General features: G+C 40.9%; 1 protein-coding gene across 1 annotated transcript in view; it reads right to left on the bottom strand.

Annotated features, from left to right (window-relative positions):
- plxna4 (plexin A4) overlaps positions 1-25648 on the bottom strand; it is a 506120-nt gene that overhangs the window by 45383 nt on the left and 435089 nt on the right. Inside the window, exons 10-21 of the mRNA XM_061912247.1 lie at positions 23091-23291; positions 22751-22847; positions 22143-22333; positions 17408-17559; positions 17218-17341; positions 16966-17102; positions 14369-14536; positions 14211-14304; positions 10437-10676; positions 10227-10373; positions 7265-7499; positions 3209-3351 (exon numbers count right to left, since the gene is read on the bottom strand). Coding sequence (XP_061768231.1) covers positions 3209-3351; positions 7265-7499; positions 10227-10373; positions 10437-10676; positions 14211-14304; positions 14369-14536; positions 16966-17102; positions 17218-17341; positions 17408-17559; positions 22143-22333; positions 22751-22847; positions 23091-23291 — 1929 coding nt within the window. The remainder of the gene's footprint in view (positions 1-3208; positions 3352-7264; positions 7500-10226; positions 10374-10436; positions 10677-14210; positions 14305-14368; positions 14537-16965; positions 17103-17217; positions 17342-17407; positions 17560-22142; positions 22334-22750; positions 22848-23090; positions 23292-25648) is intronic.

Raw genomic sequence — 25648 nt, 5'->3', positions numbered from 1 at the left:
CATTCACACTCACATTCACACACTAGGGCCAATTTAGTGTTGCCAATCCAACGGCAGATCAACTGGTCTAAAAGGGCAAAATAGCATCAAGTAGTAACAAGATAGCATCAAGTAGTAGTAAGCAGCTTACTTACGGAACAAATTAAAATATCGCATACACTAATGTAAAGCATATCACCTAGTAATTCCAAAATCATTATCAGCTCAGTTATGACCAAAATTGAGTTACTGGGTTTTGCCTTTGGACGGGAGAATAGCAGGTATGAAAAACACTGTCCTATTTATTATTAACAGTCCGGAAAAGATGTAAGCTGTCTCCAAATTGAAGTGAAAAAATAATTATTGTTTTTTGGCTTCACGTTGGCAGAGCGGTTAGTGCGTCTGCCTCACAATACGAAGTTCCTGCAGTCCTGGGTTCAAATCCAGGCTCGGGATCTTTTTGTGTGGAGTTTGCATGTTCTCCCCGTGAATGCGTGGGTTCCCTCCGGGTACTCCGGCTTCCTCCCACTTCCAAAGACATGCACCTGGGGATAGGTTGATTGGCAACACTAAATTGGCCCTAGTGTGTGAATGTGAGTGTGAATATTGTCTGTCTATCTGTGTTGGCCCTGTGATGAGGTGGCGACTTGTCCAGGGTGTACCCTGCCTTCCGCCCGATTGTAGCTGAGATAGGCGCCAGCGCCCCCCGCGACCCCGAAAGGGAATAAGCGGTAGAAAATGGATGGATGGATGGATGGATGTTTTTTGGTGACATCTAGCGGTCACAACAATTAATAAAGTTAAGCTCAGGACACAATAAGTTCAACCATGTGGACACATTTGTTACTGGATACTTTCTAATATGCTTCTGCCTTGGAGACTTTGTATGTGAAAGCGATAGGCAAATATAATTGTTTAATACATGTTCATATTGACAAATATGCTGTTTTAGACTGCAATATTGTTCAATTATTATTACGTATGTCTAGCTTGTGTGCTATTTATTGTGTGCTTAGCTGTAATGTAGTTGCCAGCTACTGGTAGCCTACAGTTGTGATCAAAATTATTCAACCCCCACACAATTTTGGTGTTTTAGCAAGTTGGACATTTAGTCCGTATTTTGTTTATAGTCATATCAAATAAAGATTCATTAAATAGACAAATGCAACATAAATTGTAACACTGAATTTCACAAAATAGCAAAAAAGGACATTTTTCTTCATATCTCATCGACAAAATGATTCAACCCCCTAGTAACATGCATCTTTAGTACTTAGTAGAACACCCTTTGGCAGTAATTACATCCTTCAAACGTGATACATAACCGGACACAAGCTTCTTGCAACCATCTACAGGTATTTTAGCACATTCCTCTTGGGCAAAGGCCTCCAGTTCATTCATATTCTTGGGCTTGCGTGCTGCAACTGCCTTCTTCAAGTCCCACCACAGGTTTTCTATAGGATTTAGGTCTGGTGACTGTGAAGGCCACTCCAGAGTCTTCCAGCCCTTCTTCTGCAACCACTCTGATGTTGATTTGGAGGTATGCTTGGGATTGTTGTCCTGTCGGAAGGTCCAACGTCTCCCAAGCCTCAGCTTCGTCACTGACTTCATGACATTTGCAGCTAATATATCCTGCTAGGAAATAGAATTCATAATGCCTTGAACACGCTGGAGATTCCCGGTACCTGAGGCAGAGAAACAGCCCCAGAGCATGACTGACCCCCCACCATGTTTAACAGTAGGCGAGGTGTTCTTTTCTTTGTAAGCTTAATTGTTTCTCCTCCAGACATTACGTTGATTCACAGGCCCAAAGAGTTCCAGTTTTGTCTCATCACTCCATAGAATAGTTTCCCAAAACCTTCGGGGTTTGTCCAGATGATTTTTGGCATACTGGAGTCTATTTTTTCTTGTGCCTGGTAGTCAGAAGTGGGGTGCGCCTGGGAGTTCTGGCATGGAGGCCTTCATCTCGTAGTGCGCGCCCTATTGTCTGGGACGAAACCTGCGTTCCCCCCTCTGCAATGTCCTGTTGTAGTTCCTCAGCTGTTACCCGGGGGTTTTTCACCACTGTACGCTTCAAATACCGGACAGCAGTTGCACACAGCATCCTCTTTCTACCACGCCCAGGTAGTGTTTCCACTGTGCCTTTAGCTTCAAACTTGTGAATTATGCTCCCAACTGTGTCTCTTGGAATGTGTAATGTCTTTGCTATTTTCTAATATCCATATCCTTTCTTATGAAGAGAAATTACCTCCTCTCTTGACTTCTTTGACCACTCCCTGGACTTCACCATGTTGCAAATTCCACCATTGACCATCTACAAGAAGCTGAGCGTCATAGTCTTTTTCAATCAGTTTAATTGTTGCTCGTTATGGTTCAAATCGCATTTACAGGTGTTTTAAACACCTGATTGTAAAGACCTTATTCAAATTCTGTTCTTAAGAGTTATGATCTTCAAGGGGTTGAATAATTTTGTCAATGAGATATTAAGAGAAATTACACGGTTTGGTATGTTACAACATATAATGTTGTAATTCAAGTTGCATTTGTCTATTTAATGCATCTTTATTTGATATGACTATAAACAAAATACGGAATAAATGTCCAACTTGCTAAAACACCAAAATTGTGTGGGGGTTGAATCATTTTGATCACAACTGTATAGCCTACCATGTTTACCTTTTGTAAATGACTTGACTAAAATAGAAGAAAAGACCAACCTTGTGTGCTTATTGGAGGACATTTAGATGATAACTAGCTGTCCATCTTAGCACAAGTAAACACGCTGCAGGTCTGCTTGGATCAGACATCATATCACACATTTTACCTGCAAGCTGATATCATCACATACTCGTTTTTTTGCTAATATCAGACCAATATCCGACATCAATATCGAATTAGGACACCCTTGGTTCTAATATCCCTGTGCTATTTCCGTTATCACTCTGCCACACATCAATAACAATTAAGCGGCCGTCAAACACCTAAAAGCAGCCGTCTGCTTCCTTCACACACTTTGACATTTATGCCAATTAGACCATAATTAATATCTGGCAAATTTTCATCAGCAACCTTGAGGGGCAGCCAAACGGGGGTCAATCACGGCCTAAATGGAACAAGGCGACCTGCTCAATTATGGCTGTCAATCAACGTCAGCGGGATAAATGACTTCATGTTTTTCTTTCTCTCTGATGGACCGACTTTTAATTGCTCTTAGAAAACTGAAGCTCACCTCCAAGTCTCGCAGAACAGGATGCTCCTCAATGCCGGGGAAAAGGACCCTCATGGTGTACGTCCTGTAGTCCAGGAAAGGGATTCCTACACCGTCCAAGTCGCTGGTCAGCTCATGGATGTCCGTTTGTAGCTCTGCAAAAGCTAACGTACACAAACACATCATGATGGATGTGAAGAGGATACAAAGAAGAAACACAGAGAGCTGAAGCTTTCCTTTGCGTTTTTCTCAGGCACGCCACATAACTATTTAAAGGCCTACTGAAACCACCACGCAGTCTGATAGTTTATATAACAATGATGAAATATTAACATTGCAACACATGCCAATACGGCCTTTTTAGTTTACTAAATTGCAATTTTAAATTTTTAAATTTCCCGCGAGTTTCTTGTTGAAAACGTCACGGAATGATAACGCGTAGGCGTGATTGTCTAATTGTGTCTTCTTTTTGGGTGGAAGTTGAAAAAATGTGTTCAAGGATTGGTTTGTTTATGAAGCTTGATGTAGTTTCTGTTATTTTAGGAGAGTTTATTGATAAGCATGACTTAGTCAATTTAATTATAGTACTTGGTAAAAGGTTTATTTTTAAGGCCAAAAATAGATATTTACTTAGTATTACTTTCTTTAAAACATTTATTCAGTATTTTTTAACTTTAGAAAGATACATGATTGACAACGATAATGATGCCAAAAAACATGAAAAAAGATGGGAAATCCTTAAAGCCTTATTATGAAAATGTAATAATGTTTATAGATATGCAACAACAGCAAAATATATGCTATCTGTTATTGTGTTCTCTATTTTGAGTGTACAAAAATGAAGGTGTGTGTTGAGTCTGACTTGGACATAATATGGACTATACACAAATGCTTTTCCATCCATCCATCCATTTTCTACCGCTTATTCCCTTTTGGGGTCGCGGGGGGCGCTGGCGCCTATCTCAGCTACAATCGGGCGGAAGGCGGGGTACACCCTGGACAAGTCGCCACCTCATCGCAGGGCCAACACAGATAGACAGACAACATTCACACTCACATTCAATTTAGTGTTGCCAATCAACCTATCCCCAGGTGCATGTCTTTGGAAATGGGAGGAAGCCGGAGTACCCGGAGGGAACCCACGCATTCACGGGGAGAACATGCAAACTCCACACAGAAAGATCCCGAGCCTGGATTTGAACCCAGGACTGCAGGACCTTGGTATTGTGAGGCAGACGCACAAACCCCTCTGCCACCGTGAAGCTTTTTATGAAAATGTAATTTTGTTTATAACTTATATGCAATCTGTTGTTTCCCTAATTTTTGTTGTTGTACATGGATGAAGGTGTGTGTTGCTGAGCCCAACTTGGACATTTTCTGGACTGGACCTGGTTTTAAAAACCTTTTAGACAAGTCTAATTTCCTTAACAACCTGGTCTGGTGAAGATAAGGTTTTTTTTTTAATTTATTTTATAAATAAAATAAAATGAAATAAAAAATAAATAAAAAAAAACTAAAAAAAAGACAATTTTCTTAGATAAAAAAGAAAGTAAAATTATATAAAACAATTATATTACAAATAGTAATTAAAGATAGTGTTAGTGGACCGGCGACACACACAATCATGTGTGTTTCAGGGACTGTGTCCCTTGCAGACTGTGATATATATGTTGTGGGAACCAGAATTTTGGTAGCAGAAAGAAACAACCCTTTTTTGTGTGAGTGGATGTGGATGAGTGTGAATGGGGGAGGGAGGGTTTTTTTTGGGGGGTTGATGCACTAATGGAAAGTGTATCTTGTGTATTTTTATGTTGATTTGATAAAAAAAAAAAAAAAAAAAAATGCAACTCATGCCAATACGGCCGGTTTGGTTTACTAAATTGCAATTTTAAATTTCCTGCGAGGTATCCTGTTGAAAACGTCGTGGAATGATGACGCTTATGTTATGCTTGTCATGTTATTGGTTGGAGCGGACATTTTATCCCAGCACCACCAACGGCTAAAAGTCGTCTGCTTTAATCGCATAATTACACAGTATTTTGGACATCTGTGTTGCTGAATCTTTTGCAATTTGTTCAATTAATAACGGAGACGTCAAAGAAGAATGCTGTTGGAGGAAAGCGGTGGATTGCAGCTGCCTTTAGCAACCGAATCACAGCCGGTGTTTCTTTGTTTGTTGTGAAGCTTTAATATGGATCAGAGCGGTCAAGCGAACATGTTTCTCTACATCAGGGGTCACCAACGCAGTGCCCGCGGGCACCAGGTAGCCCGTAAGGACCAGGTGAGTCGCCCGCTGGCCTGTTCTAAAAATAGCTCGAATAGCAGCACTTACCAGAGAGCTGTCTGTATTTTTTAAATTGTATTTATTTACTAGCAAGCTGGTCTCGCTTTGCTCGACATTTTTAATTCTAAGAGAGACAACACTCAAATAGAATTTGAAAATCCAAGAAAATATTTTAAAGACTTTATCTTCACTTGTTTGAATACATTTTTTTTTTTTTCATTTTGCTTCTTTTAACTTTCAGAAAGACAATTTTAGAGAAAAAATAAAACCCTAAAAATAATTTTAGGATTTTTAAACACATATATCTTTTTACTTTTTCAATTCCTTCCTCTTCTTTCCTAAAAAATTTAATCAATGTTCAAGTAAATTTATTAGTTTTATTGTAAAGAATAATAAATACATTTTAATTAAATTCTTCATTTTAGCTTCTGTTTTTTCGACGAAGAATATTTGTGAAATATTTCTTCAAACTTAATATGATTAAAATTCCAAAAATTTATTCTGGCAAATCTTGAAAATCTGTAGAATCAAATTTAAAACTTATTTCAAAGTCTTTTGAATTCCTTTTAAAATTTCTGTTCTGGAAAATCTAGAAGAAATAATGATTTTTCTTTTTTAGAAATATAGCTTGGTCCAATTTGTTATATATTATAATAAAGTGCAGATTGGATTTTAAGCTATTTAAAACATGTCATCAAAATTCTAAAGTTAATCTTAATCAGGAAAAATTACTAATGATGTTCCATAAATTCTCATTTGTAATTTTTTCAAAAAGATTCGAATTAGCTAGTTTTTCTCTTCTTTTTTTCGGTAGCATTTTGAATTTTAAAGAGTCGAAATGGAAGATAAACTATGTTTCAAAATTTAATTTTCATTTTTTTCGTATTCGCTCCCCTTTTTAAATCATTCAATTATGTGTTTTTTTTCATCATTTATTCTCTACACAAAACCTTCCGTAAAAGGAAAAAAAATCTACGACAGAATGACAGACAGAAATACAATTTATTTAAGTGTGTAACAAACTGGTAGGCCTTCGCATTAATCAGTACCCAAGAATAGCTCTTGGTTTCAAAAAGGTGGGTGACTCCTGCTCTACATTAACCAGCAAGTTTTTGGATGGGAAAATTGTGATATTAAGTCGGCTCTTACCGCGACCTCCTCCTGCAGCTGTCAAAAAGAAAGCTGTGATCTTGGCTCCTCCATTGGCTTCTCTCAGAGCCACTGGCGTTCACCGCAGCCCTCCGACTTTCAGGTATGACTTTATAATCTCACTAAAACACTATTAACACAATAAGCAGATAAAGGATTTTCCAGAATTATCCAAGTAAATGTGTCTAATAACATCTGAATCGCTCCCACTGCCGTGCCTGGAGCCGTCGCCTTTATTTTTTTAGTGCTTCACTCTAACTTTCCTCATCCACGAATCTTTCATCCTCGCTCAAATTAATGGGGAAATTGTCGCTTTCTCGGTCCGAATTGCTCTTGCTGCTGTTGGCTATGATTATAAACAATGTGAGGATGTGAGGAGTCCTACAACCAGTGACGTCACGCGCACATCGTCTGCTACTTCCGCTACAGGCAAGGCTTTTTTATTAGCGACCAAAAGTTGAAAACTTTATCGTGGATGTTCTCTACGAAATCCTTTCAGCAAAAATATGGCAATATCGCGAAATGATCAAGTATGACACATAGAATGGACCTGCTATCCCCGTTTAAATAAGACAATCTCATTTTAGTAGGCCTTTAAGAAAAAATAAAAGTGAATGTCCTTTGCAGGAGGGTCAGTTTCATACCTTCCTTGCACTCCAGCGCCACCCGCGACTCTAAGTTGTCCATCTGCATCTGGAGCCTCTTCAGTGTCAAGTCGCTCTCACGAGACTTGCGCTTGTAGGCGATAAGCACCATGACAATGGCGAGGAGGAGCAGAGCGCCGGCCGCCGCGATGCTGATGATGGCCGTGCTGCTGAGCGGGCTGTCCGACGTGATGTGGACCTCGCCCGGGGAGAACTCGATGCCGCCCACGCGAGCCTAGGGACAAGACGGAGGCGACAGACATGTTGATTTTTCAACCCTTGTTGTTTAATATAGAGGGTGAAATGTGAAAACATTAAATAAATGAATACATCTTTAAATATTCTCCTAAACGTGTCATTAATTGATTATGATTGGAATTAAATACATAAATGTGTTGAGGAATAATTAACTAAATTTAAGAGTAAATGTACGTACCTAAGCCTCTAATTATTAAAAATATACTGTATATATATTGATGTAATTATTTTGGGTTGGGGCGGGAAAGCTCGGTTGGTAGAGTGGCCGTGCCAGCAACTTGAGGGTTCCAGGTTCGATCCCCGCTTCCGCCATTCTAGTCACTGCCGTTGTGTCCTTGGGCAAAACACTTTACCCACCTGCTCCCAGTGCCACCCACACTGGTTTAGATGTAACTTAGATATTGGGTTTTCCCGCTTTGAGTCACTAGAGAAAAGCGCTATATAAATGTAATTCACAATTCACTTTATTTTGTGATTTGCTGACACACGTTTATGAAATAATAAATAAATCCTAAATCATTAATTAAATCATAAAACAATGATATCAATAATTCAATATTGAAATAATTAAATGTAGTTTTACGATAAATAAATTATTGACACATTTATGTATTTCCAATAATAATTTATTATTGGCACATTTAACTAATTATTCAAAGATTTAATAATATAATTTTGTCCAATTTGAGCCTTCCACAGTTCATATGCACACCTTCAGTAAGCATATGAACTAAACAGTGTTCTGAAAATTGCTTTAAAAAAGTGATTCATTATAGTTATTCATCACTTTACCAAAAAGTAATTAAATTACTGACGTAAGTACTCTTTACGAAGGAATGTAATTATTACATTACTTAAAAAAAAACGAATCTAATATTTGGCATATGCGGTTGAAAGACGTTTCATATGAGAGCACAGTGTGGGGGGGGTGTGCTTTCAAAAGATGGGGGCTGTTGCCTAGTGACGTGTGACATCATCGAGCGTTTCAACGAAGCAGTGTTTGTTAGCTTTAGCAGTTAGCAGTGGCAGTTTGCCTCTTTTGAATCTTTTCACCGGATTGTTACCTTTGGTTATCAAAGACATGCACCTGGGGATAGGTTGATTGGCAACACTAAATTGGCCCTAGTGAGTGAAAGTGAGTGTGAATGTTGTCTGTCAATCTGTGTTGGCCCTGTGATGAGGTCGCGACTTGTCCAGGGTGTACCCCGCCTTCTGCGCGATTGTAGCTGAGATAGGCACCAGCGCCCCCCGCGACCCCAAAGGGAATAAGTGGTAGAAAATGGATGGATGGATGAGTTAACAAAGATTTAATGTGCTTTGTCGGCTGTCATATCTTCTTGTCAACAAACGGTGTATTGTTTGGATGGCAAGTTTGTCACTTCAATCATTGATTTTTCGTACATTATTCCCTCCATCCATCCATCCATTTTCTACCGCTTATTCCCTTTTGGGGTCGCGGGGGGCGCTGGCGCCTATCTCAGCTACAATCGGGCGGAAGGCAGGGTACACCCTGGACAAGTCGCCAACTTATCGCAGGGCCAACACAGATAGACAGACAACATTCACACTCACATTCACACACTAGGGCCAATTTAGTGTTGCCAATCAACATATCCCCAGGTGCATGTCTTTAGAGGTGGGAGGAAGCCGGAGTACCCGGAGGGAACCCACGCATTCACGGGGAGAACATGCAAACTCCACACAGAAAGATCCCGAGCCTGGATTTGAACCCAGGACTGCAGGACCTTCGTATTGTGAGGCAGACGCACTAACCCCTCTTCCACCGTGAAGCCCATTGCCTAAATTGTCGTCTGCTGTGTCAGTGAGATGGTGGCTCTTCCTTTTTGATATCAAGTTCATTTTAGTGCAGTGCTGATTGTTGCTTGCACTGGTAAAAAGATATCCCTGCGTTGAACTTGCTGCACCTATGACGCTGTCTTGTTGTCGACATAAAACCACATCAAACAAAGCGTGCCACGCTACTTTAAGCTATCGCTAACAGCGTTGTAGCGGACTTAGAAGTAATGAATTACATTAGATTAGATTAGATAGTACTTTATTTATTCCGTCAGGAGAGTTTCTTCAGGAAAATTAAAATTTTCAGCATAATCCCATTCAAGATCAGACAAACATTACAGGGATACAGAACAGGATATCTGACGGGTCTGCCGGCTTCCAGCGCCCCTTACAAAAAAGGTGAGATACAGGTTAACGGGGGGATTGAAGATTACAATTTAAAAAAAAAAATAAAATAAAATAAAAAAATCAGTCTATGCCTGGGCCCTGGTAAGGGGGTCCAGACTGAGGCCAAGGGAAAAAACCAACTCATGGCCATAGTACACATCCCTCTTACACGTGTGTAAGAGGGAAACATCAAACATCAAAGAACATAAAGGACATGAAAGACATTAAAGTAACGGAGCTGATGCAACCAGCCAATTCTACATACAGCTATGAATAAAAACTAAAAGAAACATATACACTGTGGTGGCCTCTGCGGTGTTCCACACCATCGTCCGCTGGGGTGGAAGGAGCATGGCCAGAGACAGGAGCAGACCCAACAAAGCAACCAAGAGAGCCGACTCCACTCCATTACTCGTTACAAGTAAAAGTGACGGCATTACTCCTGCCGTTATTACGAACACTGGACCTAATGCCGCTTTTCTGGTTTGGTCAGGAACAAGAAACATCCATAGGAACTTACCAGAACTTTGTGTCGACCTGTCAGGTTTGGCGACTCACACAGCAGTTGGGTCTCTGACACGGTCAACATGCAGGGTTTCTCTCCGATAAGAACAGTGTAGTTCATTTTGCCGTTTCCGCTGTTGGTTGGCGGGAGGAAGTTCCGTCCCTACGGGGAAGAACTCAGACTCTCAAGCACTGAAGAGAACGTCATGTTGAGATCCTGACGTACCTTCAGTATGATGGGAGATCCGGGTTTCAGCTCCAGTTCTCCAGACGCGCTCAGAGGCTCAAACTCAGGGTTGGGGTAGTAGATAAAGTTGGTGTTGTTGAGCGCCATGACCGCCTGCACGTCGTCCAGCTTGAAGCCGAACTCGTCGGGCCTCTCTGGCAACTCCCGCTGGTGGGCCAAGCTGATGGGGAGCTCAGGTGCCTGGCACTGCATGGACGTCGGACTTAGGACCTGGCATGACTGAAACAGGTCGACGGTAGGGGAAGATGAGTTTCTCCGGCGGCTCGGGTCATTTATAAAATAAAAGCTAAGACTTTTAGGGGCACCTTTTTAATTTTACGAGTGTCTGTAAAAGACACAGGGAAACAATAACAGACCTTAAGGACCCAGAGGACCCCAAAACAACATTAAAAGTGTGGGTGTTCCAAAAAGTCTGAAATGTACCAAAGTGTTTGGGGCCATTTTGGGTGCATTTCGGACTTTGGGCCACTCCATTCATCATTGGGACCATTTGGGTTCATCTTGGACCTTCCCAAACCCCTCCAGAGCCTAAATGGGTTTAATTTGGACCTCTTAGATACTTGAAAAAACAGGATTAGGGTTTGGGAAAAACAAAGTTTAAGGGAGTTCTTTTTAAATCACGATATGTGTATTTCTAAAAACAACATTATTTTCTTTTATATGGGATTTAACTACAGACAGCAATTATAAGATATGAGCATGATGTTGTAGTGTAGCCGAGGGCCTCCTAAACTGACAAAGTTAGTATCACTCAGTCAAACATTCCAAAGACCAGAGGGCACTTCTCACTTTAACGGGATCCTTGAACGTCACACTGGACAAATATGGGCGAAGCTTCCTGCCATGTGTTTTTACAATCTTTAGTTGATTGGACATTATAAATGGCTTTTCTACCTTCAAGGTACTCAAAGCGCTTTGACACGCTCCTTCAACATACGTAAAATACTCTTGTGAATGTACTACCAGTCTGTGGTTGCCAGTGTTCTGTTCTACATGGTGTGCTTGGGGGGCAGTACATCTAAGAGGGACAGCTCCAGACTTGAGAAACTGATCAGGCGGGCTGGTTTCTACGATCGGAATGAAACTGGACACACTGGTGACGGTGGCAGAGAAGAGGACTGTTGACAAACTAGTGAGCATCCTGGATTGATGCCAGTCACCCTGTGCATAGTGTTATCAGTAGCCAGAGGAGCCTGTTCAGTGCTAGACTGCTTTATCCCAAGTGCAGGACTAATAGACTCAAAAACTCCTTTGTCCCACACGCCATTAGACTGTACAACTCTTTTCTGGGGCGGGGGGCAGGGGGTGCTAGGATGACAGGGGATGCAAAACAATAACAATGCAATACTTTTTCATAACATGGTCACTACTGCCTATTTTCGCTTGTTATATTCTTATTTTACTGTTATATTTTTATTCCCATTTTGCTTTTTATTTTCATTGTAATAGTTTTCTATTTTGTTTCCATTTATACCACCATTATAATAATAATAATAGTAATGGATTAGATTTATATCGCGCTTTTCTATCACAGAGAAGTGGGAACCCATCATTCATTCACACGATGGTGGTGGTAAGCTACATCTGTAGCCACAGCTGCCCTGGGGTAGACTGACGGAAGCGTGGCTGCCAGTTTGCGCCAACGGCCCCTCCGACCACCACCAATCATTCATTCATCATTCATTCACCAGTGTGAGCGGCACCGGGGGCAAAGGGTGAAGTGTCCTGCCCAAGGACACAACGGCAGTGACTTTGATGTCAATAGGTGGGAAGCGAACCTGCAACCCTCAGGTTTCTGGCACGGCCGCTCTACCCACTACGCCATGCCGCCCCACCTATTATTTACATTTTACTTTTTATATTGATCTCAACACTGTAACTGCTGTTGGAAATTTCAGTTTTTGGTCCGGCCCTCACTGACTTGGGACCATTGCAAAATCACCAGCCTATAGACAGCGATTTTAAACTAGACAAACAAGTCAATGGCGTTTTAAAATCGTGTTTTTATCACCTTCGTCTTTTAGTAAAGGTTAAACCGTTTTGATCTTTTAACCTTTTTGAACAAGTCGTGCATGCTTTTATTTCAAGTCGCTTGGACGACTGCAATGCACTTTATGCTGGCATTAGCCAAAAAGCTCTCTCCCGGTTGCAGTTAGTCCAGAACGACTTTTAACAGGGGCCAGGAAACGCCAGCATATAACCCCAATTCTTCAGAGTTTGCACTGGCTCCCTGTTCATATTAGAATTGATTTTAAAACATTGTTGTTTGTTTTTAAATCTTTACATGGACTGGCACCTCAGTATATCTCGGACCTCATCCAAATTTACATTCCTGCGCGCTTTGAGGTCCGAGAGCCAGCTCCAGCTCGTGGTACCCAAGACCAGACTTAAAACCAGGGGTGACAGGGCCTAAGCTCTGGAACACTCTGCCCCTCCATGTTCAAACTGCTTCCACAGTGGAGTGTTTTAAGTCTCGTCTTAAGACCCACTTTTATTCTTTGGCTTTTAACACTACGTGAGTTGTGTGGTACTCTGTCCTCTGTTGTCCTCTGATTTTTTTATACACTTTGATTTCTATTTTACTGTTTTAATTGATTTTACCCTTTAAAATTGTTTTTAATCATATCTATTTTTATATTGTTTTTATTTTTTTATTTTTTTTCAGTCATTGGTGGAGCATAATATTGTTTTTAACATGGCTGTGCAGCACTTTGGAAACGTTCTTGTTGTTTAAATGTGCTACATAAATAAAGTGGATTGCATCCATCCATCCATTTCCTACCGCTTATTCCCTTTCGGGGTCGTGGGGGGGCGCTGGCGCCTATCTGCTGTCTGTCACCTTACAAAAAAATATGTTGATGCATGACAGATACATTAGAGACAATGACCATAGAGCTTGATGGTACAGTTACTGCCTGAGCAAAAAGTATTTTACTAAATATGAATATTACTTAAAATTATTTAATTATATTTTATAATTGTAAAATCAGTGTGTGAATGTGTGTGTGAATGGGTGAATGTGGAAATAGTAAATAGATAGTACTTTATTAATTCCTTCAGGAGAGTTCCTTCAGGAAGATTAAATCCAATCCAATCCACTTTAGCTACAATCGGGCGGAAGGCAGGGTACACCCTGGACAAGTCGCCACCTCATTGCAGGGCCAACACAGATAGACAGACAACATTCACACTCACATTCACACACTAGGGCCAATTTAGTGTTGCCAATCAACCTATCCCCAGGTGCCTTCCTCCCACTTCCAAAGACATGCACCTGGGGATAGGTTGATTGGCAACACTAAATTGGCCCTAGTGTGTGAATGTGAGTGTGAATGTTGTCTGTCTATCTGTGTTGGCCCTGCGATGAGGTGGCGACTTGTCCAGGGTGTACCCTGCCTTCCGCCCGATTGTAGCTAAAGTGGATTGGATTGGATTTAATCTTCCTGAAGGAACTCTCCTGAAGGAATTAATAAAGTACTATCTATTTACTATTTCCACATTCACACATTCACACACTGATGGCGGGAGGCCCTAACCACGACACATCAGGAGCAAGAGTGAAGTGTCTTGCTCAAGGACACAACGGACGTGACTAGGTTGGTAGACGGGGCTTGAACCAGGAACCCTCAGTTTGATGGCACGGCCACTCTCCCAACCGCGCCACGCCGTCTCCATTGACATTAACGCCTTCATTCAATCAAACGTCGAGTCTTCCATCGTTTCCCATTCTTTCATTTATCTGTGGCGGCTTACATTGAGCGTCTCGTGATTGTTGTATTTGGCTCTGATGAAAGGCGTTTGGATGATGTCCAGGTTGGTTCCTGTCACTGTCACTGGGGTGTGTCCACTGCAAAAACAAGATAAGACCATCAAGACGCTGCAGGAGGACGCCAACCAACAATAGTTCCTACCTGTAGATGCTCCACTCGGGCTCTATCTTGGTGACGGTGGGGTCCTCGACGTACACGAAACGAAGGTCTTTCTGAAGCTGAGCGTTGTCGATGCTCATCGACACGGACACGTTTCCGTAGCCGTGCAGAGACGCATGGGTGCGGCACTTCAACCACAGGCCGCCGCGTCTACGGGTGAAGGGTTAGAATCCATGTGAGGTCAGCTCAAATGCTAGCATTAAACGTTAGCATGCTACAATGGTTACAGTTAGCATAAATGTAAGATATTGCCTAGTAACAAAATTAATATTATTTAGTAGGGGTGTGTGAAAAAATCGATTCGAATACGAATCGAATCAAATACGTTGTGCGATTCAGAATCGATTGTCATTTTTTTAAAATCGATTTTTTTTTTTTTTTTTTATCAATCCAACAAACCACTACACAGCAATACCATAACAATGCAATCCAATTCCAAAACCAAACTGCAATAAACAGAACAATTGAGAGGAGACACAAACACGACACAGAACAAACCAAAAGTAGTGAAACAAAAATGAATATTATCAACAACAGTATCAATATTAGTTATAATTTCAATATAGCAGTGATTAAAAACCCTCATTGACATTATCAATAGACATTTATAAAAATAAAACAAAAGAACAATAGTGTCAGAGTGGCTTACACTTGCATCGCATCTCATAAGCTTGACAACACACTGTGTCCAATGTTTTCACAAAGATAAAATAAGTCATATTTTTGCTTCGTTTAATAGTTAAAACAAATTTACATTATTGCAATCAGTTGATAAAACATTGTCCTTTACAATTATAAAAGCTTTTTTTTTTTTTTAAATCTACTACTCTGCTGGCATGTCAGCAGACTGGGGTAAATCCTGCTGAAATCCTATGTATTGAAGGAATACAGAATCGTTTCGAATCGGAAAAATATCGTTTTTGAATCGAGAATCGAATCGAATCGAAAAAATCTATATGTTATCGAATCGTGACCCCAAGAATCGATATTGAATCGAATCGTAGGACGCCCAAAGATTCACAGCCCTATTTAGAATCCATGTGAGGTCAGTTCAAATGCTAGCATTAAACGTTAGCATGCTACAATGGTTACAGTTAGCATAAATGTAAGATAAACAAAATGTATAAAATTTAGTAGGGGTGTGGGAAAAAATAGGTTTGAATACGAATCGAATACGTTGTGCAATTCAGAATTGATTCTCATTTTTTAAAAATTGATTTTTTTAACTTTTAAATTTTTTTTATTTTATTTTATTTTTATCAATCCAACAAACCACTACACAGAAATACCATAACAATGCACATAGGATAAGCCCGTGACCTTCGATCCCTCAGGTGGTACTGCTGCAAAAAAACAACATCAGTGTGTAAAGGATATCACCACATGGGCTCAGGAACACTTCATAAAACCGCTGTCAGTAACTACAGTTGGTCGCTACATCTGGAAGTGCAAGTTAAAATTCTACTATGCAAAGCCGAACCCATTTATCAACAACACCAAGGAACGCCGCCGGCTTCGCTGGGCCTGAGCTCATCTAAGATAGATTGATGCAAAGTGGAAAAGTGTTCTGTGGTCTGACGAGTCCACATTTCTAATCATATTTGGAAACTGTGGACGTGGTGTCCTCCGGAACAAAGAGGAAAATAACCATCTGGATTGTTATAGGCGAAAAGTTCAAAAGCCAGCATCTGTGATGGTATGGGGGTGTATGAGTGCCCAAGGCATGGGTAACTTACACATCTGTGAAGGCACCATTAATGCTGAAAGGTCCATACAGGTTTTGGAGCAACATATGTTGTCATCCAAGCAACGTTATCATGGACGCCCCTGCTTATTTCAGCAAGACAATGCCAAGACACGTGTTATTACAGCGTGGCTTCGTAGTAAAAGAGTGCGGGTACTTTCCTGGCCCGCCTACAGTCCAAACATGTCTCCCTTCAAAAATGTGCGGCGCATTGTGAAGCGTAAAATACGACAACAACACCACGGACTGCTGAACAACTTAAGCTGTACATCAAGCAAGAATGGTGAAGAAATCCACTTTTAAAGCTTCAACAATTAGTTTCCTCAGTTCCCAAACATTGATTGAGTGTTGTTAAAAGAAAATATGATGTAACACGGTGGTGAACATGCCCTTTCCCAACTACTTTGGCATGTGTTGCAGCCATGAAATTCTAAGTTAATTATTATTTACAAAATAAAGTAAAGTTTATGAGTTTGAACATCAAATATCTTGTCTTTGTAGTGCATTCAATTGAATATGGGTTGAAAATGATTTGCAAATCATTGTATTCCGTTTATATTTACATTTAACACAATTTCCCAACTCATATGGAAACGGGGTTTGTATGTGGTGTGGGTCACGTGTGATTTTAAGACCATGCTTCCTCACAGTCTTGTTGAATATTTCTTGGAGAGTAAAAGGGGGCTGCATGACATTTATTTTACCAGCCCTCTTGATAAGGTTTTGAAGTTGGGTTTTGACTTTGACAGACAGATTTCCAAACCATGTGCAGATGTTTGCCTTATAAAACAACATGATTATTTTACTTGAGATGAAGAAGAGTTGCATCACTAACTTGAGCAAAGTGCACGGCTGGTCCTTAAACATGATGGACACATTGCTGCCGGCGTCCAGGTTGGCGCCAGCGATTGTGACCACCGTCCCCCCAGAGATGGGCCCCCTGTTGGGCTTGATGCTTCCGATCTTCGGAGTCTGGGGATAAATGAAAAAAAAAAAAGAAGAAAATATGTTGTGAAACCTGGCCAGTCACGGCGGACGTGAAAGTGATATTGCGTCATACAGTGCTGACATGACAAAAACGTCTCACCACAAAGTAATAATACTTGTATGATTTGGCCGTGAATTCCGGTCTGCACTCGCCCACGCCGATGCACACCTGCACGTGTCCTGTGTACTGGCTCATCTCGGCTCGACCCATCTCACACACGATCCTGAGGACAAAGTGTGTGTCAGCAAACAGGACAACAATGTAAATGTGGAATTGTGCGAATACGAACTGTTCTGCTGGGATGTAACCGTCCCGGATGGGCGTGCACTCCACCTCCGCCACCTTCACGTTGGCCTGGATCTCACGGAACTCCAGGCCCAAGTTCTCACCGCGGATGGTCACCAGCGTCCCGCCTTCTCTGGGCCCTCGCAGGGGTGTGACCTGTTAAAATATAGAAAAATATTGAACGTGCTAAAAAAAATAATAATGCGGGATGACGGGTTTTTAATAGAATTCATTTTAAAGACCGTTTCTTAAAGACAAAAGGGATCTTCTTTTGCTTGGGTTGCATGTATAATTTGCTTGACCCACATACAAGACAATTAATCTAAACCAGTGGTTCTCAACCTTTTTTCAGTGATGTACCCCCTGTGAACATTTTTTTAATTCAAGTACCCCCTAATCAGGGCAAAACATTTTTGGTTGAAAAAAATAAGTAAAGAGGTAAAATACAGCACTATGTCATCAGTTTCTGATTTATTAAATTGTATAACAGCGCAAAATATTGCTTATTTGTAGGGGTCTTTCTTGAACTATTTGGAAAAAAAGATATAAAAAAACTAAACACTTGTTGAAAAATAAACAAAGTGATTCAATTGTAAATAAAGATTTCTACACATAGAAGTAATCATCAACTTAAAGTGCCCTCTTTGGGGATTGTAATAGAGATCCATATGGATTCATGAACTTAAATCTTTAATTAATTTCTTCACAAAAAAAGAAATCTTTATAATCACTATTTATGGAACACGTCCACAAAAAAATCTAGCTATCAACACTGAATATTGCATTGTTGTTGTTTTTTTTCCACAGTTTATGAAGTTACATTCATATTTTGTTGAAGTACAAACGTTTTATTCAATAAATATATTTATAAAAGGATTTTTGAATTGTTGTTATTTTTAGAATATTCTAAAAAAAATCTCAAGTACTCCTTGGCATACCTTCAAGTACCCCCAAGGGGTACGCGTACCCCCATTTGAGAACCACTGATCTAAACGATTCTTTTGAAAGTGAAAAAGACCAAATTTGCATATATTTTTTAAAACATGTTGATTTGAATGGAAATTCAATAGATTCCAGATATAATTCCAAGGAGACATCTCCTTACTGCTTTAGTCCGCGTATAATTTGATTAATCTAACCGATCGTCCACGCTGAAGTATGTTAGCGCTAATGATGGACCCTGCATGGTCCTCCATGTTCCCTTAGCTGATGTTTCTCAGACATCCATTTGTCCCACTGAGAAGCAGCGTCCTCTACAGTTGACATTTTTATATCTGTAGTCAAAGATAATACAAAACCCAAAACCAGTGAAGTTGGCACATTGGATCGCAACATATATTACTCCAAAACCTGTATGTACCTCTCAGCATTAATAGTGCCTTCACAGATGTGTAAGTTACCCATGCCTTGGGCAATAATACACCCCCATACCATCCCAGATGCTGGCTTTTGAACTTTGCGCCTATAACAAACCGGATGTTTTTTTTCCTCTTAGTTCCGGAGGACACAACGTCCACAGTTTCCAAAAACAGTTTGAAATGTGGACTTGTCAGACCACAGAACACTTACACTATGCATTGGTCCATCTTAGATTAACTTGGGCCTAGCGAAGCCGGCGGCGTTTCAGGGTGTTGTTAATGAATGGCTTTGGCTTTGCATAGTAGAGTTTTAACTTGCACTTGCAGATGTAGCGACAAACTGTAGTTACTGGCAGTGGTTTTCTGAAGTGTTCCTGAGCCCATGTGGTGATATCCTTTACACACTGGTGTTGCTTTTTGCAGCAGTACCACCTGAGGGATCGAAGGTCACAGGCTTAACTTACGTGCAATGATTTCTCCAGATTCTCTCAACTTTTTGATGATATTATGGACCGCAGATGGTGAAATCCCTAAATTCCTTGCAATAGCTCGTCGACAAATGTTGTTCTTAAACTGTTCGACAATTTGCTCACGCATTTGTTCACAAAGTGGTGACTCTCGCCCATCCTTGTTTGTGAATGACTGAGCATTTCATGGAAGCTGCTTTTATACCCAATCATGGCACCCACCTGTTTCGAATCTTTTTTGAAACAGGTTGCAGGCATCAAATTCCAAATGAGCTAATATTTGCAGAAAATAACAACATTTTCCAGTTTGAACGTTAAGTATCTTGTCTTTGCAGTTTATTCAATTGAAAATAAGTTGAAAAGGATTATCAAATCATTGTATTCTGTTTAAAATTACGGTTTACAACAACGTGCCAACTTCACTGGTTTTGGGTTTTGTATAAGCATAGATTGTTTTACTTGATGTCTGTCAACTGATCTTGCGGAAATTTGACAGAAGTGTTGGTCAGTCCACTAAAAATGTGCATTACATTTTAGGCTTTGGCTTTGAATAGTAGAGTTTTAACTTGCACTTGCAGATGTAGCGACAAACTGTAGTTACTGGCAATGGTTTTTCTGAAGTGTTCCTGAGCCCATGTGGTGATATCCTTTACACACTGATGTTGCTTTTTGCAGCAGTACCACCTGAGGGATCGAAGGTCACGGGCTTTACTTACGTGCAATGATTTCTCCAGATTCTCTCAACTTTTTGATGATATTATGGACCGCAGATGGTGAAATCCCTAAATTCCTTGCAATAGCTCGTCGAGAAATGTTGTTCTTAAACTGTTTGACAATTTGCTCACGCATTTGTTCACAAAGTGGTGACTCTCGCCCCATCCTTGTTTGTGAATGACTGAGCATTTCATGGAAGCTGCTTTTATACCCAATCATGGCACCCACCTGTTTCGAATCTTTTTTGAAACAGGTTGCAGGCATCAAATTCCAAATGAGCTAATATTTGCAGAAAATAACAACATTTTCCAGTTTGAACGTTAAGTATCTTGTCTTTGCAGTTTATTCAATTGAAAATAAGTTGAAAAGGATTATCAAATCATTGTATTCTGTTTAAAATTACGATTTACACAACGTGCCAACTTCACTGGTTTTGGGTTTTGTCTAAGCATAGATTGTTTTACTTGATGTCTGTCAACTGATCTTGCGGAAATTTGACAGAAGTGTTGGACAGTCCACTAAAAATGTGCATCACATTTTAGGCTTTGGCTTTGTATAGTAGAGTTTTAACTTGCACTTGCAGATGTAGCGACAAACTGTAGTTACTGGCAGTGGTTTTCTGAAGTGTTCCTGAGCCCATGTGGTGATATCCTTTACACACTGATGTTGCTTTTTGCAGCAGTACCACCTGAGGGATCGAAGGTCACGGGCTTAACTTACGTGCAATGATTTCTCCAGATTCTCTCAACTTTTTGATGATATTATGGACCGCATATGGTGAAATCCCTAAATTCCTTGCAATAGCTCGTCGAGAAATGTTGTTCTTAAACTGTTCGACAATTTGCTCACACATTTGTTCACAAAGTGGTGACTCTCGCCCCATCCTTGTTTGTGAATGACTGAGCATTTCATGGAAGCTGCTTTTATACCCAATCATGGCACCCACCTGTTTCGAATCTTTTTTGAAATTTTGAAACAGGTTGCAGGCATCAAATTCCAAATGAGCTAATATTTGCAGAAAATAACATTTTCCAGTTTGAACGTTAAGTATATTGTCTTTGCAGTTTATTCAATTGAAAATAAGTTGAAAAGGATTATCAAATCATTGTATTCTGTTTAAAATTACGATTTACACAACGTGCCAACTTCACTGGTTTTGGGTTTTGTCTAAGCATAGATTGTTTTACTTGATGTCTGTCAACTGATCTTGCGGAAATTTGACAGAAGTGTTGGACAGTCCACTAAAAATGTGCATCACATTTTAGGCTTTGGCTTTGCACAGTAGAGTTTTAACTTGCACTTGCAGATGTAGCGACAAACTGTAGTTACTGGCAGTGGTTTTCTGAAGTGTTCCTGAGCCCATGTGGTGATATCCTTTACACACTGATGTTACTTTTTGCAGCAGTACCACCTGAGGGATCGAAGGTCACGGGCTTATCTTACGTGCAATGATTTCTCCAGATTCTCTTAACTTTCTGATGATATTATGGACCGCAGATGGTGAAATCCCTAAATTTCTTGCAATAGCTCGTCGAGAAATGTTCTTAAACTGTTCGACAATTTGCTCACGCATTTGTTCACAAAGTGGTGACTCTCGCCCCATCCTTGTTTGTGAATGACTGAGCATTTCATGGAAGCTGCTTTTATACCCACTCATGGCACCCACCTGTTCCTAATTAGCCTGTTCACCTGTGGGATGTTTCAAATAAGTGTTTGATGAGCATTTCTCAATTTTGCCAGGATTTTTTGCCAATCGTGCCATCTTTTTTGAAACACGTTGAAGGCATCAAGAGTTAATATTTGCAAAAAATAACATTTTCCAGTTCGAACGTTAAGTATCTTGTCTTTGCAGTCTATTCAATTGAATATAGGTTGAAAAGGATTATCAAATCATTGTATTCGGTTTAAAATTATGAGTTACACAACGTGCCAACTTCACTGGTTTTGGGTTTTGTATAGGAATTGACTGTTTTACTTGATGTCTGTCAACTGGTCTTGCGGAAATTTGACAGACGTGTTGGTCAGTCCACTAAAAATGTGCATCAAATTTTAGGGTGTTTTGGTGAAAACCCCCACTTTGTTTAGTTTTTAGGGTGCATTGAGCTGCGTGATAAATTTCTAGCTGATGTGATTTATGGAGTTGAATTATCAGCGTGTGGCCTATTCGTCCCCTTTTCCAAGTCAGTGTCGGGGTACTGACCTGAGTGATTCGGGGGTGCGTGCACTTGCTGTTGATGCCGTTGTGCTCCAGCCACTGGTTCTCGGGCTGCGGGCAGTGTTGCTTGAGGGTGCAGCGGTTCTCTCTTTTGCACCACACGCAGCCAAACAGTGGGTCGGCCTTCAGGCACAGTCCGCAGCTCCCGCGCTGGGCGTCACACTTGTACAGGTGGACTACACAACAAAGTGAGAAGAAGAAGAAGTGGGGGGGGATTTAAGCCAAATTACACTGTTTGAGAAGAATAAACAGAAGTGGTATCTTCGCCTCATTATCTCGTTTGCCTCTCGCCTCCGCACGTTTGACATGCTATCGCCATGGCAACAGGCCAGCCGCTTCTGCTTTTTAATTAGCGTGAGGTGCGATCGTGCATCTCGGGACACCCCGGGAGACGCTCCCTCTTCGTCTTCTTCATTTCACAGTAAACGCAACATCATCCTCATCCTAACGACGGATGCCACGATATTTATTGGGATGTTTTTACCAGGGGAGGTGTAGATAGGAGTGGAGCAACATCAGCGCCCGCCGCCCGCCTGTTACCATGGAGACAAGTGGCCATAGCCTATGTGTGTGTGAGAGCTAATGGTGCCCACCTTTGTTGTGGGCGGGGTTGTCGATACTGAAGTCTCCGTTCCAGATGACGGTCAGCTCCACAGGAAGGCTGCTCATCTCCATCCCGTCGTAGACGTACTGTTACCACGGCAACACAAAAGGGGGATACCATTTTCACATCCATCAACAGGTGGCTACTTATATACACTTGCAAAGATGATTGTTGTGCTACTGGATAACAGCTTTCGTCCGTCAATCTAAATATTTGCATTGCGCAACGAATACACGCCGCACAAATCCCGCGAACACTCAGAGCGACGAGTGCGGACATAAGGAGGTAAAGCTTGTGTGCAAACACCAGAGCCTCGCCGAGGTCCTCACCGATGTGTTCTGACACTGCACCGAGGAGCTGTTGAAGCGGAGGGCGGGGACGCGGTGCTCGTTGCCTTGGATGGTCAGCAGGCACTCGTAGCCGCGCTGACCCGACTGAGGCTGGGGGAGGTTCTTGGCCCGCAGGGTGATGGGCTTCACCACGTTGACCGGGACCAGGACGCGGCCTGCTGGCAACAGCTGGGGACACTCCTGGAAGAGACAGAGATGCTGCACTGTGATAATGTCATCTTAAATTCACCAGGAACCGAGAAAAAACCCATTGAGAATATGGTGCAGCCGACAAGAACATGACTTGTGGAAGTCACCCATTAGGTCAGAGGTTCTCAACCTTTTTTCAGTGATGTACCCCCTGTGAACATTTTTTTTAATTCAAGTACCCCCTAATCAGAGCAAAGCATTTTTGGTTGAGAAAAAAAAAAAAAGAGGTAAAGAAGTAAAATACAGCACTCTGTCATCAAGTTTTTGATTTATTAAATTGTAAAACAGTGCAAAATATTGCTCATTTGTAGTTGTCTTTCTTGAATTATTTGGAAAAAAAGTTATAAAAATAAGTAAAAACTTGTTGAAAAATAAAAAAGCGATTCAATTATAAATAAAGATTTCTACACATAAAAGTAATCAACATCTTAAAGTGCCCTCTTTGGGGATTGTAATAGAGATCCATCTGGATTCATTAACTTAATTCTAAACATTTCTTCACAAAAGAAGAAATCTTTAACATCAATATTTATGGAACATGTCCACAAAAAAATCTAGCTGTCGACACTGAATATTGCATTGTTGTATTTCTTTTCCCAGTTTATGAACTTGCATTCATATTTTGTTGAAGTATTATTCAATAAATTTATTTATAAAAGATTTTTGAATTGTCGCTATTTTTAGAATATTTTTTTAAAATCTCCCATACCCCTTGGCATACCTTCAAGTACCCCCATGCAGAACCACTGCATTAAATGATAAAATGATAAATGGGTTGTACTTGTATAGCGCTTTTCTACCTTCAAGGTACTCAAAGCGCTTTGACACTACTTCCACATTTACCCATTCACACACACATTCACACACTGATGGAGGGAGCTGCCATGCAAGGCGCCAACCAGCACCCATCAGGAGCAAGGATGAAGTGTCTTGCTCAGGACACAACGGACGTGACAAGGTTGGTACTAGGTTGGATTTGAGCCAGGGACCCTCGGGTTGCGCACGGCCACTCTTCCACTGCGCCATGCCGTCCCTACATTAGGTCATAGAATTCTCATGGCATTCATTCAATCACAACAGAAGTCTTCAGTTTCTTTTAGAATACGTTTAACCTTTCATTAGAAACTCAAACTTAGAAAGGACAGCGCTAGTCTGAGAGGATGGTGCAGGATGCCCAGACAAGGATACTTTCACTCTATACTGTTGTGGCAAAGCGCAGTTGTTAAAGGCCTACTGAAACCCACTACTACCGACCACGCAGTCTGATAGTTTATATATCAATGATGAAATATTAACATTGCAACACATGCCAATACGGCCAGTTTAGTTGACTAAATTGCAATTTTAAATTTCCCGCGAGGTATCCTGTTGAAAACGTCGCGGAATGATGACGCGTCCGCGTGACTTCACGGACTGTCAGGAAATATTAGCTCAGCACCAGTTACGGCTAAAAGTCGTCTCTTTTCATCGCATAATTACACAGTAATTTGGACATCAGTGTTGCTGAATCTTTTGCAATGTGTTCAATTAATAATGGAGACTATAAAGAACAATGCTGTTGGTGGAAAGCGGTGTATTGCAGCTGTCTTTAGCACCGAGACACAGCCGGTGTTTCTTTGTTTTTAACACAGAGCGGTCAAGCGAACATGTTTCTCTACGTCAGCCAGCATGTTTATGGATGGGAAAAATGTGATATATATGTATCTTACCGGAGACATCATTGGATTATTTATCCTCCTGCAGTAGCTGTTTAAAAGGCAGCTGTTAGCCTGGCTCTTCGGCTTCTCTCTGAGACACTGCTTGTTCACCGCAGCCATCCGACCTCGAGGTATGTCTTTACAATCTCACTAAAACACTATTAAAACAATAAGCAGATAAGGGATCTTCCAGAATTATCCCAGTAAATGTGTCTAATTACATCTGAAACGCTCACACTGCCGCCGTCCGGAGCCGTCGCTTTTTATTTAATTTTTTTATTTTTTCTTCTAGTCCTTCACTATCAATATCATCATCCACAAATCTTTCATCCTTGCTCAAAATAATGGGGAAATTATTGTTTTCTCGGTCCGAATAGCTCTTGCTGCTGGAGGCTCCCATTAAAAACAATGTGAGGACCTCACCTTTGGGACGTCATCGTCTGCGACTTCCGGTAAAAGCGAGGCTTTTTTTTCAGAACCAAAAGTGTGAACTTCATCGTCGATGTTCTCTACTAAATCCTTTCAGCAAAAATATGGCAATATCGCGAAATGATCAAGTATGACACATAGAATGGACCTGCTATCCCCGTTTAAATAAGAACATCTCATTTCAGTAGGCCTTTAAGACACAATGGAGAAGGACCAAAAGTA

The sequence above is a fragment of the Nerophis ophidion genome, linkage group LG10 (assembly GCF_033978795.1).
Source record: "Nerophis ophidion isolate RoL-2023_Sa linkage group LG10, RoL_Noph_v1.0, whole genome shotgun sequence".
Lineage (NCBI taxonomy): Eukaryota > Metazoa > Chordata > Actinopteri > Syngnathiformes > Syngnathidae > Nerophis > Nerophis ophidion.
This window is presented reverse-complemented; position numbering and strand designations above follow the sequence as displayed.